Source organism: Micromys minutus (assembly GCF_963924665.1).
Source record: "Micromys minutus genome assembly, chromosome: 31".
NCBI lineage: Eukaryota > Metazoa > Chordata > Mammalia > Rodentia > Muridae > Micromys > Micromys minutus.
The window spans coordinates 14,050,494-14,069,100 of NC_137966.1; the positions used below are offsets into that span (position 1 = coordinate 14,050,494).

The window sequence follows — 18,607 nt, forward strand, 5'->3', positions numbered from 1 at the left end:
GGAGGCTAAAGCACTAGACAGGTAGAGAGGTACATGGACCCCAACACCAGACAGCTGTGGTCCCTGTGCTGACACCAGGAGGCCCTGCTCTGAACCCAGGCTGGAGTAGGAGAGTCCAGCTGCTCTGCAGTGGGCAAAGGCTGCTCCTGACTCAACTAGCTGCTCGGGGGAGGAGCCTCCTCCTCAGACCCACGGCAGTTCACGGGAGACAGGAGGAAGATGTTTCCACAGGCACAGAGGCAGGTGAGTACAGATGTGTAAAAAACCACTTATTCCAACAGTGCCCAGGCTTCCTGGATGTCACCACCAAAGTCTTCCAGCCCCCCCATTACCAGACAGATGTCCTGGAAGGGGATCCTACTTGGGGAGCCAAAGCTTAGAGCATTGGGTGTGCTGAGGCTGCGGCCACCAACTCGGGCTGTGAAGGGGACATCATCCTCTCGAAGTCGGGGCTCCTCTTCACTGGGTGAGGCCATTAGGCAAACATAGGTGTGCAGCTGGATGAGGAGCCGGCGCTGCAGCATCCACACCACCATCTGGATGAGCTGGGTCTGTAAGTGAGCAGAGTAAGGCAGCAGGGCTGGTTCCCTGACTCAAGCCTTAGGAACAGGCTCCTGTTCCTGGGGAATAAGAGCCACGGTCCTTAGCAGCCCCAGTACCTAAACGGGAAGGGCTCCTGTTAGAGGAGGAACCCTCAACTGCTGGGTATCTCTGCAAGATCAGCATGCCCCAGGGAACACAGTGGGGCCAGAACAACTCCCAGACCACATGTGCACTAGCTCCCATCATACACCTGGGTTCCCTCCCTTCTCTGAGCCAACTTTTCTTAGAGCCACCCTCACCTCCAGTGCACTAAGACCTGCTGCCACCAGACAGTCCGCTGCTAGGAGCCCACACAAAGTTCAGAGAGGAAACTGTCATGAGTCCTTGGCTCTACCTCAAAGTTCGCTTTAAGGAAACAGGAAGGGATCTTCTGTTCCTACGTGGAGCCAGTGGCTCTTCCGAGCACCGGGCTATAGCAGTGGAACCTAGTGCTAGGTAGTACCCAGCACCGATGGAAACGTATCTCAGGCACAGACACCACACAGCACGGTGTGTGAACACAGTACCAGTGCTCTCATCTTTGGGAGGCACAGAAGAGCTGCTGTCCAGGTCACTCATGGAAGGGGGCCAGGTTACGGGGAGGAAGATATATATACCAACCATGATCACAACCAAACAGAATTCTAAAGAATTGAAGCTATTGTAACACAAAATGTAAAATATGAAACACGAAAGCTTCATAAGCACTAGACAGTATGTCTCTGGGATGTGGCAAACCAAACAGCTCCATCCCAAGCCCCTGACAAGGCCTGAAGCAGCTGCTCAGACATGGCCTGGAAGCTCTGCCGTTATTCAGACAACTGGGAAGTTTCTGCCGGATGGGAGCTTTGCCAGCCCCTCCCCCAGAGAGCTGCCCGGGGGCGGGGTGGGGGGGAGTGCAGATGCAAAGTGCATCTTTCAATCTTTCATCCTCCTGGCTCTGTTCCTGGAAACCAAGGGCTTTGTGAAAGGCAGTTTTAGAACTCTGGCACACTCAGCATGTAAATGAGCTAAAAACCCAGGATCTTATTCCCATTCACAATTTGAGAAGGGGAAGTATTTGACTTTAAGGACTGATTTTGCCCAGTGTATCTGGCAGCTAGTAAAACAAATACTTTGCTTTTGAGGATAAACCATGGAGATCACCCAGCTTGTCTCTAACACCTGTGCTCTTTTCCTAGAGCTCAAAGCACATAGCAGAGGGGAGGGGGCAGAGTTTCTAACTCCAAGTCACCATCTCATAAGCATGGGGCAGTGAAAAGTGACTGACTCCTTCAGCCCACTGCAAATTCATCCCCCACACCTTGAGAAACACTCCCATCACAACCAGCCTCTAACTGCCAGCCTCTGTCCTGACCCAGGCCCACCATCAAGACTCAACCCTGATACTGTAGGTCTTAGGGAAGAACTCTAGGCACAGTGACACAAGACTCCAAACAAAGACCCCATGGTTCCTAAGCCCCTAGAGGAAGGGACGCCTCAACTGCCTTGGAAAGCAGGGCCCAGGCTTAGTAAGAACAAAGCTGTCTGCACCTCCATCTGTAAAAAGCCCCTGCCCCAAAGGCAGCACAAGGGAATCTTGTCAGCCCAGGAAAAGCTAATGCCCTTCTGGCAAACTTAAATCAGTCCTAGACCTAAGGATGCCCATCATGGGCTCCATGGACCACAGGAAGCCTGCCGTGCTTGCTAGTAAATCCCCCCAAACCATGGCAAAAAGGTCAACAATGCTAAGAGGCTTTGAATCAGGGGCCACTAGACAGGTGGTTATACACAGTCTACTTTGTAAGCCACACAGGGGCTCTAGTGACTCACCTCCTGGGCAGGGGGGGCTAGAGGGCTCCTGAACTCCGATAAAGAAACAGGCAAGGAAAACTTGGCCAGGACAGACGGCAGGTCATGGGACGGGAACTGGCGGGAGAACTGCTCAGCTAGCGGGGAGTACCTGGGGAAGACAGCCATGGTCACTGCAACCATCTGGGTGAGCACAATGGTAACAGAATGGCGTATGGTGACCCAGCAGGCCTTCAAAATGGCAGAATTATACTCACTGTCCCTCAAGGTGTGGTAGGAACCACAGAACCCCTCTGATTTCAGCCAGAAAGAGATGGCCTTACCATGGACAACTCCAAACCAGATTAATCTGCACCTGAGCATTCTATTGGCAGCATCAGGACAGTGAGATCTGGCTTCATGGCTTCAATTTCAAAGCCTCTGGGGCCTGGCCACTGGAGGCACCATTAAAGGGTCTTGCTGGGCATTTTTGGCTCCAGACTCCAGATTTTGTCAGCCAACAGTACTTACAGACACACGCTGGCATTGGGAGACAGGACATAGACGTTGTTCTCACACAATGGGTAGATGATGACGGCCTTGCCCCAGTACACCAGGTGAGCTGCAAGCTGGAAGACCTGCAGACCAAAGGGAGATGGAAGGACTAAACCTGCAGGCATGTGCTTCCTGCCTGAAGAAAATGCCCTCTGGAACTCTTCCAGCTAGAAGCAGCACTGTAGCGCCCCAGCTGAGTCAGTGGTGCCACCATCGCTGTTCCTGAGGAGTCCCTGTGCTGCTTGATAGCATTGTTTTGCTGGGCTGTAGGCACATGCGCAGAGGGACACTGGAGTGCTCCAGAAGCACAGCATCCTCATGTCCCCCAGACACCCAGCGGAGTCTCATCCTATCCGCCCTGCATACTCATAGGTCCTACGCCCTCTGCTTGCCCCAGACACCATCCTCCCATTCTGCTCGCCTAGGCTTTCAGATACCAGGAAATACACAGATAGATACCAGAAATCCCTTCCAGAGCAGCCTCAGTACACACCAACTTTATGGGGGCAACCAGACCTGAACACACGGCACCACAGCCCTCATGAGAAGGCATGTGAAGTCTCAAGCAATGGCACTCCTGCTTTCAGCAGATGGACCCAGCTGAGTTCTGCCTGTTACACTGCTAAGGGCAGTTATCAACCAACAACCAGCTCAAGCACGGAGGGAACCGCCATCTCACCGTCACCCTCTTTGTTCTCACCCCACATTCCATGGACTTGAGCTGTTAGGCAAAGACACACCCACTTTCTCTATATCTGCTGAGACCATGATTCCAGTCTTACCCTCCCTTCACCCTAACATTCTCCATTAACAAGTCCGGATGCCACGCTTGGATCTAGAAACCCAAAATAAATATGACAGAGCTGAACCAAGGTGCCAGCAAATCTGTGCTCCCCTGGGTTGTTCCAACAAAGAATCTACCCTTGCCTGTTCCTGGGTTTGTAGCCTCATCAAAGCCAATCTCTACTCTTGATTCACATCACCTCCTTCTCTGCAGTCAACTCTCTTTCAACCCCCATCTTAAAAATCATGTGTATGTGTGTGCCCTCATGTGTACGCATGTATGTGTGTACTCATGTGTGTGTATGCATGTGTTTGTGTTTGAATGTGTGTGTGCGCATGTATGTATGCATATGTGTATGTGCATGTGTGTGTTCATGCTCATGTACCCACAGAAGCCGGAAGAGGCTATCAGATGTACTAGAGGTACAGGAGATTGTAACTTGGGTCTTCTACGAGAACAGCGAGTGCTCTTAACATCTAAGCAGCAGTTCTCAGCCTTCCTAATGCTACACCCTTTAATACAGTTCCTCATGTTGAAGCCCTGGTTTCAATCTCTGATATTGCCCCAAACAACATGTGCATATGCACAGTAAAGCCTGAGGAGACCTGCGGATGCTGACACCTAAGAGGTCAGGAGGCTGAGGCAGAAATTCCAAGTTTGAAAACAGACAAGGCTATACAGAAGACATCCTATCTCAAAAAAACCAAAATCCTGGAGAGACCTTTAATCCTAACACTCAGAAGGCAGGCAGGGATCTCTATGAGTTTGAGGCCAACCTGGTCTACAGATCGAGTTCCAGGACAGCCAGGGCTACAGAGAAACCCTGTCTTAAACAAACAACCCTCCCTCAGCCTCCTGAGGGCTTGGGTTACACAAGTGTGTCACAAGGTCCATCTGATTAACCTTATATCATCTGCAACATTCACATCTGAGGCAGATGTTCCCCGAAAGGTTCAGCGCCCTGGGGACACTGCTCCCACAGAGACATTTACAGGAAACAGTAACCGCAGAAAATGGTGAGGAGAGTTGCAGAGCATGGCCAGGGCTAGACCTCACAGGGTTTCAGGCATGCCAGCAGCAAAGTCCGATTTATGTCAGGTTCAGCAGGGAGTTAATTCGGAAGGAAATACTCTCCTCCTTGATCCCAGACAAAACCAAGACAAGGAAATGGAAGAGACATCAAAGGTTTATCAGAGCACTGTAACAGTAAAGTCAGGCACAGTCCTAGCACAAATTCCATCAAACAGCCTCTTAGTAAAGTCTTTTCAAACATGGAGTAGGAAGTAAAACTAGCCATTATCCACATAGCCCAGACTCCTTAGAACAATGGCTGCCTCTCTCTGCTGGTGCTGAGGACAGTGAGTACAGTCAAAGTTCTGTGTTAGATGCTAGAGGGAAGCAGAATAAGGTCCTTGCTGAATCTTGTCCAGCTTTGGATGCCAAGCTGAAATCAAAGGCAGGAGGTTGGAGAAATGACTCAGTGGTTAAGAGCATTGGCTGCTCTTCCAGAGGTTCTGAGTTCAAATCCCAGCAACCACGTGGTGATTCACAACCATCTGTAATGGGATCTGATGCCCTCTTCCGATGCCCTTGTCTGGTGTCTGAAGATAGCAACAGTGTACATAAGATAAATATAAATAATAAATAAATAAATAAATAAATAAATAAATGAAACTTTAAAAAAGAGCTTGAATGCCTAGTTGTAGGGAAATCTGATGCCTCTGACATCCACTGACAGTTCTCCCAGGTACATACAACTATATTATACAGATTAATATAATAAAATTTTTCTTCAAAAATGTCTCTGGCTTTGGTGCTGGACAGATGGCTCAGCAGTTAAGAGCACTGGCTGCCCTTCCGGAGGTCCTGAGTTCAAATCCCAGCAACGACATAGAGGCTCACAACCATCTATAATGAGTTCTGATGCCCTCTTCTGGTGTGTCTGAACACAGCTACACTGTACTTACATATAATAAGTAAATAAATCTTAAAAAAAAAAAAAAGAAAGAAATACAAAGGCAGGATATGCTAAGTGCTCTCACAGAGCCTATGAAGAATCAGAGATAGAAAGAAGGGACAAACTTATCCTAAGAATAGAAAGGGGTGGGCTGGAAAGATGGCTCAGCGGTTAAGAACACTGACTGTTCTTCCAAAGATCCTGAGTTCAAATCCCTGCAACCACATGGTGGCTCACAACCATCTGTAATGTCCTTTTCTGGTGTGTCTGAAAACAGTGACAGTGTACTCACATACATTAAATAAATAAATAAATAAATAAATAAATAAATAAATAAATAAATAAATAAATCTTAAAAAAAAAAAAAGAACAGAAAGGGGTTTTGGAAAAAGCAGCTCAATAGGCCCACAATACCAGCAATGTCAACCCACTTCTCAGCCCCACACAGAGCCAGGAGTCCTAGGAGGTGTGACCACTTCATCCCACTGAGAAGGCTGGCCTTTGAGCAAACCCAGGTAGGCCTCTGCTACCCTCTGGTGGCCACAGGGTGCACAGCACTACTAGATGAGGATCTTGGCATTCATTCCCTTGGTCCTGTACCTACAGCCCCAGCAGAGGTGACCCAGACAACACTCCAGGCCCCAGGAAAACCAGCTTCTTCTGTGCTTTTCCTCCTCCACTCTGCCACACCTCTTCCTCCGCAGGAATGAGAGTATGTTGATAACTCTAGGACTAGTTTGGGAAAAAGGAGAGAAGCTGAACAAAAGGGATGCATATGGAGTGTCTCTCACTTAGACACTTGTCCCACAGGCAGACGGAATGGAGCACATCCTCAGTCCTACAGGAAAGGTTTTCTCTGAACATTTGATCAGACTTAGTTGACCTCCAGAATAAGGCTGCATCTCTGCATGTCTCATCATTAAAGACATGATTTTTATAAAAGACAAAAATAAGGGGGCTGGAGAGATGGCTCAGCGGTTAAGAGCACTGACTGCTTTCCCAGAGGTCCTAAGTTCAATTCCCAGCAACCACATGGTGGCTCACAACCATCTGTAGAGGGATCCGATGCCCTCATCTGGTGTCTGAAGACAGTGACAGTGTACTCATATACAATAAAATACAAATTTAAAGAAAAAAATAAATAAAAGGTAGGAAAATGTGGAAAACCTAGAAGCCACACAGTAGGGTAAGTAAGCCATACAGAAGGATAAATTACCCACTGAAGTCCTAGCTCTCACTTCCCACAAGCTTGCTCACAGACAGTGTGAGGCTGTCCTGAGCTGGTAGATCTACCATGTGCCACTACTTCCCCAAACTGTTCTCCAGGCCTTTGCTAGACACTTCTCTCCTTCCTCCCAAGGCTTGCCACACCTCTCCTTAACAGAGAAAGAAGTCAGTTCTGTGGCTCGAAACTAAAAAGATACCAAAACCCCGAGCCTCCCATCCTGATCTGTGGCAGACAAGGGCAGGCAGTCTGCTTTCCTGATCCCCACATGCTGCCTCCGTAAACGTACCCAGAGGCCTCTTTGTCCCACTCCTCCAAGTGCCTGAGCCCTACCTGCAGCAAGGCCAGATCAGCATCCTGGGCTAGCTGCTGCAGGTTCTTCACTGCAGACGTGGTCTTGATCACCCGCACCAGAGCCGGGGAGCAGTCAATGGGAAGCTCACTCAGCAGAGACTTCTCATCACTGAGTAGTAGCAGTGCATGGTACGGGCTGAAGGACAAAGGCACACATCAGGAAGACATAAAGAGCCATGGGACCCTGTACCAAGTAAGCATGGAACGCCAAGGCACTGCTAGAGTCCGTAGGCAACTGGAGAGGTTGAGGGGAAATCAGAGAGAAGCAGTTATGTGTCCAGGGGCTTTTACACATCTGCAAGGATTACTGCTGCAGTGCCGTGTGTGTGTGTGTGTGTGTGTGTGTGTGTGTGTGTCAGAGACAGAGAGACTGAGATATGTATGTGGGGAGGCTGTGGGTAGGGAAGGCAGTGCATGAGTAAGTATGGAGGCCAGAGGCCGGCATCAGATGTCTTTCTCTCTCCACTTTTTTTTACACTTATATATTTACATTTTGTACACAGTTCTCTTCTTCTACCACGTGGGTTCCAGGAATTAAACTCAGGTTATACCAAGCCTGGCAGTGAGTGTCTTTACCTGCTGAACCAGCTTATCAATCCTCAATCTTATTTAATTTTTGAGACAGGGTTTCTCTGGCTGTCCTGGACCTCAGGACCAGGCTGTAGGCGAGGCTGGCCTTGAATTCAGAGACCTTCCTGCCTCTGCCTCCCAAGTGCTGGGATTGAGGGTGTGTGCCATCATACCTAGCTCTCTACCTTATTTTTTGAGATAGGACCTGTCATTGAACCTGAAGCTTGTCATTTTGGCTGGACTTGTTGGCCACCAAGCCTTTGGGATCTGCTTGTCTCTGCCATCTCATACATGTGTATATCTGCATGCACATACATACAGATAAATAACAGTAATGGTGGCTGATTCATATCTTTAATTCCAACACCTGAGAGGCAAAGGCAGACAAATCTATGAATCCAAGGCTGCCTGCCCTTGTGTGGTGTGAGTTTCCGGGCAGCCAGGAAGACAGAGAGTCTGTCTCATGGAGGGTGAGGGAATACAGGCATGTGATAATGTATGTATTATATATGTATGCATACATGTAGTGATAAAGTGCTTGCCTAGCAAGTACAAAGCCCTAGGTTTAATCATTAATACCACAAAAAAAGGAGGGGGGAATCTTTCTAAACACAGGAAAAACAAAATATCCACCAACTCTGATAGAACTACAGAGATACTCAGCCATTTGACTTGGAGCATAGACACGGGCTGTAGGATGACTGGACATCTGCTTTCTGTCATTTCCAGTGTTGAGACACAGATCTCTTTTCATCTGTTTCCTTCTTTGCAGTGCTGAGAACAGAGCCCAGGTCTAGAAAGCACTGCACTGCTAACTTACATTCCCAGTCCCGCTTTTTCCCTACGGGAAATCAACTCATCTCAGAAGGTAATTGTGTCCCCATGATTTCTGATGAAATAGTAAAGACAATCTCCTGAAGTGCTGGGTTAGCCCCAAGCTTCCCTGCAGGCCTGGGCGAGGCCCTTGGCAGGTTTTACTTACTGAGGCAATGCCAAAAGGGCCTGGAAAAACCTAGGATTGGTCAATTCTGGGCAGAATTAGATGTAAAATCATGTGGTTTTGTTAACAACAAAGCCCTACGTGATAATTTCTAAGGCAGGAAGAAGAAATGAAATTTCCAGAACAGAGTAACTAGTAAGGTCTTAGACAGCAGCTGAGGGGAAGGCAGGACGGGGTTATCTCTCACCGGATGGCTTTCAGGCTCCGTTCAATAGCCTCAGGAGGGATCAGACTTGAAGCTGCATAGTGGATCTTGTGGGGCAGACAGAAGCTCACTTCCAGCCAGCTGTTAATGTGAAGCCGAACCACACCAGATGTGCACAGGCTGTGAAGAGTGCGCATTGTTACTATGGGGAACATCTGCTTTTTCCCAATGAACAACACCCTATTCACAGATAGTGGCCTCATACACTGCCCTGTTGGCTAGAGGAAAACGCAGGTGGAGATCTCAAGAGTAAGAGAATACCTTTTCAGATCTCAACATACCTAAGAAAATGTTAGGAATACACACAGAGACACAAACAAACTCTGTCTGGCCTAGAATAATGTATATCCATTCAGCCATTTAGTCAGGACTAAAGGAAGCTTCTTCTATCTCCCGGAAATTCAGTGTGGCAGACATTGGCTGGCTGCTTGCCTGGATCCCTGGCAAACACCTGGCCTTCACAGAACATCTTCTCTCTGAGAGGGCCTGTCTTGAACACCTGATATAGACCCAAGCACAGCTGGGCAGCTGGACAGAATAGGGCTTATCTCCACGGAGAAGAAATGGGTAGAAGAGAAAGGCTGTCAGACCCTACAAATGTTAGTGGTAGGAAGCACAGAGCACCTTCCTTTATGTTCTGTACTGGTGGTGGAACAGCTATTGCAGAGGACAATAAGTAACTACCCAGCAGAGCCCAAATATTCCTCCATGGCAAACCTTTTCCTCCACATTCTCAGTGATTGACACATACTTACAGCTCAAACCATCAACAAATCCTATGTGTTCTACCTGCAAATCCAGACCTCTTCAGCAAAACCAGGCCAGAGCTGCCCAGCACCTGAGGAGGTGGCCTGGTCCACTCTCCTTACAGCTTCTACCTGGGCAGTATAATTCATGGCCTTCTAACATGGAGAAGCCCGTGTGTGCTGCACACACTTCCTGTCCTCATTTCCTTCCCCATCACTCAAGTCCAGCCACTTTCAGGACCCTGGCACTTAAGTCTGTCATAGCCTCTCTTCCCAGATACCTCATGACTTTCCCCTAACTCCATCTCCGGTGTACATGCTCAGTCAGGAACCCTGGCCCCACCTTCACCCTGTACCCTGAACTCACGACCACAGGACACTACCAGTTTGCTAACTAATACTGACCTAACCAACCACACCAGGTATGTGCAAGGTATGCACTGGTACACAAAGCACTCATGAGTGTAAGAGGAGGAGAACCCAGAGTCAGGCAGTGTCTTCAGGAACTGTCTTCCCAGAAACCCATCCTATGGACAGGTTGTCCCTACAGAACCACACCCAGGAGGAAAGGGTTGTGCGAAGGAGGAGTCCCACCCATGGCTCAGCCACACAGTCCTGGTGACAACAATATGTGCTTATTAAATAGACTCTGTGCAGGTATATATTCTAAGTGGGCAAAAAGTATGTTAGCGCATTTCTGAAATATAAATTATACAAATGACATAAAGAAAGGTAACTGGTCAGGCAAAGCCCCTGTGACTTGCACTTATTCTGCCTGAGGAAGGTATTTCCTGTCACCTGCCCCAACCCAGTCGAGCTCAACCAGGCAAGGTAGGGAAGACAACCTAGAGCTTCACGACTCTATTCTCATACGGGACACAGCCCTTGGTTTCCAAACTGCCAATCTCCACAGCACCTTCCCGGATCTTGTGTCCTCTGCTGCCTCCCACCCACAAGAGCAGCCAAGAAGTATTTTCCCATCACCACCCACTCTGCTGCTATTCTCAGCTCCCAGTATGGGAATGGCTAAGGATAGGGCAGGCTAGTAGTCAAAGGGGGTGTGGCAAGAGCTCTTCCTGCTCAGGTCAAAGGTGAAATGTTTGGGTACTGTGGGAGAAACAAGGTCCTTGCTCCAGGCTCCCAAAAATACACTTCTGTTTTCTCTTTTCTCCAAGCCCCATTTCTTTTTCCCAGACAGGGTCCCTTTACACATTGCATCTTGATCTGTAGACTGGATTCAAACTCACAGAGATGTGCCTGCCTCCACCTTCCCAGAGCTGGGAGTAAAGATGTGTGTTGCCACACTCACTCCTCTTTTTCCTCTCTTTTCTCCCCCCTTTTGTTTTTGAGACAGAATTTTGTTGTGTAGAGTAAACTGGCCTCAAACTTGTGATCCTCCTGCCTCTACCTCCCAAATGCTGAGATTCTCAGCATGTACCACAAGAGCTGCCAAGGACTATTATAGTCTCTTCCCTGAGGCCTCCAGCAATAGACAAGAGCTCTAAGCTTCTGAATTTTCCCCAGAGGGTTGCCAGGAACTCTAGCCAACAAATTCAAAAGCAAAAACAAGTCTTTTTCTCCTTCAAGCAGAGAATAGGCAGAGGGGAAAGGAAGCGGGAGAAGAACACATTGGTGACCCTCACTCCCCACATCGGTGACCCTCACTCCCCACATCGGTGACACTCCCCACATCATGGCCCTCACTCCCCAGGATCCCTACAGCACCAACTGTTTAATGCAAACCACCTCATGGCTTCGAAATATCTATGCCTGCTTCTCCCAGGGTCTCAACACCACTGAGGATGGGTGTGCAAACGGGCACCACAGGCTGTGGCTGAGCCTAGAGGACAATGGTGGTTTACCATGGAGGTTCTCAAGGGAGAACCAAACTTTAAAGTGTGTTAAGAACAAGGTTTAATGAATATCAAGATGTGGGTCAAAGACCCAGGCTCCCTGAGGTCAACACTCAGCCTTTCTAGGAATGAGGCCGAACCAAGTATGTCTGTGTGTACAGTTTCTAGAGCTGCACTATTCTCAACATATACACAGATGAGAAAGGGTTACACTTAGGCTGCACTGTGGTCATGCCCACACAAACACTAGTCAGGCTCCTCCAATTGACTTGTGGTCAAAAGGGAAGGAAGAGAAGGTCCTGTTTTGAGCTCTTATTTAGGGTATAGTACAAGGTGGCTATTGGAACAATGTGGGATCAGAACTAAATACCAAGACTCCTATCATTTCAAACACGGCTGATCCTGGACTACCAAGGACCTCAGTGATGTGGTAACAACCATGTGCCAAGTGCAGTTCTAAGTAGCATTTCAGGTACTTGGGGCATAGCAAGAGAGGAAATAAATTACAGCCGTATACTTGGAAGAATCTTACTCAACTCCAGAATTACAGGGAAAGGTACACAGAGACTTGTGTGGCAGTGCAGGTCAGGATTAAATGCCAGCTGTGGGCATGAGGGACATATTAATCTCATGCCAGCTGACTCAGATCCCCAGCCTGTGATTTTCCCTCTGAACAGTCTGTACTGAGCTGGAGCCTCTTCACAAACTAAGCTCTGTGGTATGGACACTGAACACTGCCATTTGGAGTCCCTGAGTACCAGATGCACATCTGGACATACCTCTGGAGCACACTGGGAGGACAAGGAGCATTAGGAATGTGCCTGCCCAGCTTCTAGCCTCTAGCTCTGAAGGTAGTCAGGGGAATCCTTCACAGCAAAAGTGTAACCAGAAAACACACTACAGTCTGTTGAAGGGAAGAGCAAGGGCTGCCCTGCTTGTGGGATCTGCATTTCAAGATGAAACACAGGGTGTGCACCTGGAAAATTTCCTGCGAAGCTTCTGTTTCTATTTGTAGGAGTTTATTGTTTAGTCTGAAAACAGTCTGCAGAAAAACAGTCCCTCAAAGTTATTCAGCCTTCGCACAGCACCAGAGTCCAGCCCTTCTGCAACAGGAGATAAATGCTCCTGCCAGGGCCCCATGTCTACACATCACGACTGTGCCAAGGACCACAGTCCTATCTTCTGCACGCAAGACACACTATGTGCAAGCTTATCTCATCCCCCACTCCTCGGCCTACCTTTAGCTAATAATCAACAGGTCACTTCTGACCTCCCCTCAGCTACGCCTCTTCCTACTCTGAGACTCTGTCATGTATCCTGTGTGCTCTGCCCCACACGGCAGCCAGGCTTCCTACTACATGTGGTAGGATACAGCACAAAACAAAAGTCATACATGGGTAGGCTTCAAAAATCCTACCTTGAGACCTCAAACAAAACTTTACATGTATGTACATTTTTTAAAATGAAATACAGACTGTAACTCTCGGGACATCGAGAGGCACTTAAAGGCTTGCTCTTGCTCTTGAGCAGTTAACAGAGCAGCCAGCACTACTTACTTGGCCAGGCCTCAGACAGCATCTCCACGATCTGAGCCTCCCAGACCCAAACACAGTCCCTGTTAATTCAGAGAACCACTCAACAGAACACTTCTTCACACCACAAGGAATTTCTATCTTCATCCTTCCTGCTATTCCATATCTCTTTAACTGTGGATGAGCTTTTCAAAGGGTTAGGTTATAGAGAACGAGGAGACATCCCTGCCCTACTAAGGGATGAAGCCTGGAGGAGACATGGGAACATGGAGTCAGTTCCACAAGGAGACACAGGTACTAGGACAACCAGGGTGACCTCCTAAAGGATTCCTACTTCCACTCTATATTCATAGACACTTAGGGACTAGGGTTGCCAGCTAGAACTATAGTAAATCCAAAACAATTCTGTTGAAAGAATGCCTTTTTTTTCCTTTTAAGATTTATTTATTTAATATACATAAGTACACTGTCACTGTCTTCAGACAGACCAGAAGAAGGCACTGGATCCCATTTCAGATGGTTGTGAGCCCCAATGTGGTTGCTGGGAATTGAACTCAAGACCTCTGAGCCATCTCTCCAGCCCCCAAAAGGATGCTCTTAAACCTCAATGCCAATTAAACCCGAAACTTCCTATCTTTTAGGACTTCTCTGAGCACACCTTTCTCAGGGATTTGGCAAAGAACTACTGTCATAAGATAGACGTCATATTTTATGCTATCCAACCAACATATACTCAGCTACACCTTTTTATTGCTAAGAGTACAGGACCTTGAGGCCCACCGCAGACCTTGTGGGATGAGGCTGGGAGTGAATCAGGCCAAGAGGGCTTCTGGGCAGTTACAGAGCTGTACAATATCAGACAGGGATGGGAGCAGGGGAGGTCACAACTGCCATATCCTGCCAGAGAAGTGTGGCTCTCAGCCTCCCAGGACAAGTTCCTGGACTCAGGGCTGGCTGCTGTAGGATCACCTGGAGAAAGGAGACATTATGCACTAACAAACAGGCTATCTGGCTGGAAGGACCTTGGATGCCTTTCTCACCAAAAACTCAAATGCCTGTGTTCCGCCAAAATGGTCCACTAGGTGGCGCTCTGAATTGTGCCTGGCAGATGACAGAGCTTTCTAAGGTTTTATGATTTTCCCACCACACATCCTTTTTTTTTTTTTTTTTTTTCTTTAGAAACCTAAAGTCATTGGTTTTCTTTTTACTTTGTTTGCTAGATGCTATGCTGCCAAACCTTGTCTACATAAGTGAGTTTGTTCCAGGTCAGCCAGGGCTATATAATGGAACTCTGTCTAAAAAAATAAAAGAGAATGAGTATCACACGCCTGTATCAAGCCACCCCAGATCACTTAGTGAGAGTCTCTCTCTCTCTCTCTCTCTCTCTCTCTCTCTCTCTGTCTGTCTGTCTGTCTCTCTCTCTCTCTCTCTCTGTCTCTCTATGTCTCTCCCCCCCCCTCTCTACACACACACACACACACACACACACACACACACAAACATGCTTAAGTATTTAGTATATATTTAATGGAGTATTCAGCCACCAATAGAGTCAAATCAACATGAGTTTCCAATTGTGTTCCCAATACTTGCTGACCTCAGATAGTCAGTGTCTCAAACTCCAGCTCTCCCAGAGCACAGACTACCACAGTTCACTGCAACTCTGCCACTGAACTTGGAGTCCCTTGAGTGAGACGAGGCAACAGTGACACCTACGTCAATGAAGGTGGTAAAGAACTTGGCACTAGGTTAAGCTCAATAAAGTATTGCTGCATTCAATGGTTCAAAAGCACTTTCAGGCTTTCGTGGACAGTTGTGGGCAGAGCTTCTGTTGTAAAGGAGTCAGGAGGTAACTGTCTCTGCTAAGTACATCACTCAACAAAATGCTGCCATTAGAAAAATGGACACCAAAGTGGGTTTCCTAAAAAGTGGCCACACAAGTGTCCCATCCCTTAACCTTTCTTGCCTCTGTCTCAGCAGAGCTCCAGCGCACACAGAGCCAATGGCAGAACTGTCTGTGAGAGGATTCCATTCTGGAGGCTTGGGGAAGCTGGCCCAGGAAGAGGAGGTTCAACAAGCATGGCCCTGGGGTCTTACCTGTCATAAGCTTCTTTGAGGTCCCTAGCCAGCTTGCACTTGGGCAGGATGTGGTGGGATGGGGACTGAGGACCTTCATTGGCTACAAGAGTAACAACAGTTAAGGATTTATAACTTCCACAGCAAGAAAACATGCATGGACAGGACAAATTCAACACTAACAAATGATGTTAAACCAATGTTACATTAACATCAAAAATCTCCTCCTCCTCGTCATCGTCATCATCATCATTATCAATATCATCAATATAACCCTGATCTCTGTAACATAAAAGTAGACTCAGGCTGATCTGAGAAACTATTTATGAAACATATATGAAAACGATTTGATTTAAATTTGTCAACCGTGCAGTCACAGGAGCAAGTGTTAGCTCCACGCCTCCCACAGAAGGAGCATGTCTCTTGGCAGCGGCCCCCACCCTGTCACATGACTGGGTGTTCCTGCCATCCCACTCCTCTCCCACCCTGTACAATCATGAGATGTGTCTTTAGGACTGAAGTATCTTTTAATCTTCATGAATCTCTAACAAAAATAAATATAATTAAGGTGAACATAGGTTTTGTTTTGTTTTTTAAGATTTATTTATTTCATGTATGTGAGCACACTGTAGCTATCTTCAGACACACCAGACAAGGGCTTCAGATCTCATTACAGATGGTTGTGAGCCACCATGTGGTTGCTGGGATTTGAACTTAGGACCTCTGGAAGAGCAGTCAGTGCTCTTAACCACTGAGTCATCGCTCCAGCCCCAAACATGGGCTTTTAAATATTTACTTTTTAAATAGATTGTTGTTGTTGTTTTTGGTTTGTTTCTTTATTTTTGAGGCAGGGTCTCACTGTGCAGCCTTGGCTGGCCTAGACCTCATTCTGTAGACCAGGCTGGCCTCTAACTCAGACATCCCCACTTGCCTCTTTTTCTCAAGTCCTAGGATTAAAGGCAAATACCAACCATGCCCAGATCCAAATCTTAAAGGAAGATTTCTGGATTGTTTCCTATCACACTTATAATTAACTAAGATAGAAAATCTAAGTGTTGTTTGTTTTTGCCGTCTCTTTACTTGGGTTCTAGGGCTGGAATCCAGAGCCTCACATATACTGGGCAAGCACTCTACAACTATTTCCAGGCCCATGGTACAAGTGGAACCCAGCGACCCACAGAATAGTATAAAAGGTGCACACCATCATGCTCATCTAATTTTCAAAGGAAACAGTATAGTTTTCACTGAAAATACATTAGAGTCAGACAAGACTTTCTTAGTTTGTAATAGTTTGGTCTAAGTTCTGTTCCTCATTCTTTCTTCCATAGCTGGTAAGCCTCAGAGAAGGAAGCTGAGGTCATTACAGTTTCTGTCCAGTGTGGTCCTCTGAGCACACTAAAGGTTACACAGTGTCTATCAGCACAGATTATTGTTTGGATTGGTTAGGGGACAGTTAGGTTCTTCAATTTAAAAGCCAGGTACTGAAATCACCCAATTTACCAGCTGGTTGTTCTCAATGGCCCCTCCCTGAGTTTCCCATCCCAGGACAAACTTATGCAGCAAAACCAATGCCAGGCAGAAGTATCTGTCCTAAATGAAAGGTGATCACGTAACAATGTGTGGGGTTCTTCCTAGAGAGATCAATTCAGACCCATCCATTTAGCAAAGCAGATTTGTATGTGAACCCCTAGAAGAGCCTCCTTATACTGGTCATGACCAGCTCAGTGTGAAGCTCCTATAACTTCTCTGGCCATTCTCTGCTTACCAACTATTGTACGGACTTCTCTCCAGTGTCCAGCTCACCAAATGCCAACGCTTTGGTTAGCTTCTGACAGCTGTGCTGTGGTGCGGGAGAGGCCCTTGGAAATGGAGATTCTATTGCTCTCAGGGTACCACAAGTCCACAAAGAGAACTGGCATGTGACCACACTTGCAAACCAGGCAGCAAGCCTGCCCTTCCCTGCTCAGAGGATCTCTTTAATAATGTCCCTGGAACTAGAGAGCCAACTTGAAGTATTATCTGCAATTGCCTCAGAACAAAGCAGAATGACCAGTTGGTCCTCTATAGATACTACACAAAGAGAAGCCATCAGCCAGAGCAGACCGTGCTCAGCAGGCTGCCACACTCACCGTCAGCCATAGCAGACACCTCGTCCTGAAGAGCTAGGATCAGCTTGGCCTCTCGTGTGAGGTACTGGCAGCGGCGCTCCTCATGCTGCAGGACAGTAGCAATGCGCCGGGACAAGTTGTGTAGACAGTTGATCACTGACGGGTCAGCGTTGGCCTGCACAACAGAGGCCGAGCATTCAGAGTATGTGTGTAGAGATACATTTATAAGGCTCTAATACATGTGCATAGCAAAAGCACAGACCATGAAAGAGGCCTCTCCAGTCCTTCCTACTAGGTTTCTCCTCATAGCAACTGCCATCCAGAGTTCCCTGTGCATGGCCATAGCCTACCTATGTGCATGTGGCGACTTCCTCATCTTCTAGTCTTGCAGAGATGACTCTACGGAAGTCACTGTTGGGGAACACACATCCCCACTATGCTAGGACTTGGAGAGAAAAGCAAGGGGCAGCTAAGGGAACTGATCCCACTCAACTATTATGTGATCTTGGGTCACAGGTCATCATCTGAGGTAGGAAAACTGGCTGAGCAGAGGAAACAAGTCAATACATACAGCACTCAGAACAGAGGTTGACCTGAGCGAAACTCTGGGGGTATCTGTAATGACTGTTGTGCATCAACCATTCATGATTTGGCCTATAGTGTATAGGAGTTCATTCACAACAGGCCACACTGTTCCAGGACAAACAATACAAAAGTGTTATGCTATTTACTAAATGTCTGCCAGGAATGAATTATTCCTACTAAAGACTTAACATGTTAATCAGATTAACACGAGGCTCTTGGCCCATGTCCCTCCCCAGTGTCTACTGTACCCACACTAACGAGGCCAAAGTAGCCTACAGAAGGTGCTCAGTCAGAAGTGCCCTCACCCCTCTGGAACCTATCAGTGTCCATAGTCAACCAGCAGGTGTACACACCCAGGCCAAGGGTGGAGCAGGCCACTGTGAGATCTGTGGAGATGCCTGAACAAGCAGATAACTGAGCCTAGCATGACTCAGAGTTTCTAGAGGCCTCCAGAACTGCTGAGTAATACTTGGGGATACAGGTTTAGAAGGGAAGGGACAAATGGCACCACTGATTAGGACTTCTGATGCTGTTTTCCCATCCTGTTTATTTGCCAAGTGACCCTGTGCCTGTCACCTTTAAGTCAAAATCTTACCCAGACAACACTTTGTACACCTAGAGTTGGAAATATTTTCTACATTCTCAATAAGCCCCATATTTACAAACAGGAGTAAAACCTGGGCAAACTTGCAACGAGGCAGTCTG

At 47.5% G+C, this 18,607-nt stretch overlaps 1 protein-coding gene across 2 annotated transcripts in view; it reads right to left on the bottom strand.

Moving 5' to 3' along the window:
* The window catches only part of NPRL3 (NPR3 like, GATOR1 complex subunit), a 30,808-nt gene that overhangs the window by 1,716 nt on the left and 10,485 nt on the right, over positions 1 to 18,607 (bottom strand). For both annotated transcript variants that reach the window (XM_080942334.1, XM_080942333.1), the window contains 7 exons: positions 17,339 to 17,492; positions 15,231 to 15,312; positions 8,985 to 9,122; positions 7,207 to 7,363; positions 2,884 to 2,990; positions 2,395 to 2,524; positions 362 to 551 (listed from right to left, as the gene is read on the bottom strand). In XM_080942334.1, coding sequence (XP_080798460.1) covers positions 362 to 551; positions 2,395 to 2,524; positions 2,884 to 2,990; positions 7,207 to 7,363; positions 8,985 to 9,122; positions 15,231 to 15,312; positions 17,339 to 17,492 — 958 coding nt within the window. The remainder of the gene's footprint in view (positions 1 to 361; positions 552 to 2,394; positions 2,525 to 2,883; positions 2,991 to 7,206; positions 7,364 to 8,984; positions 9,123 to 15,230; positions 15,313 to 17,338; positions 17,493 to 18,607) is intronic.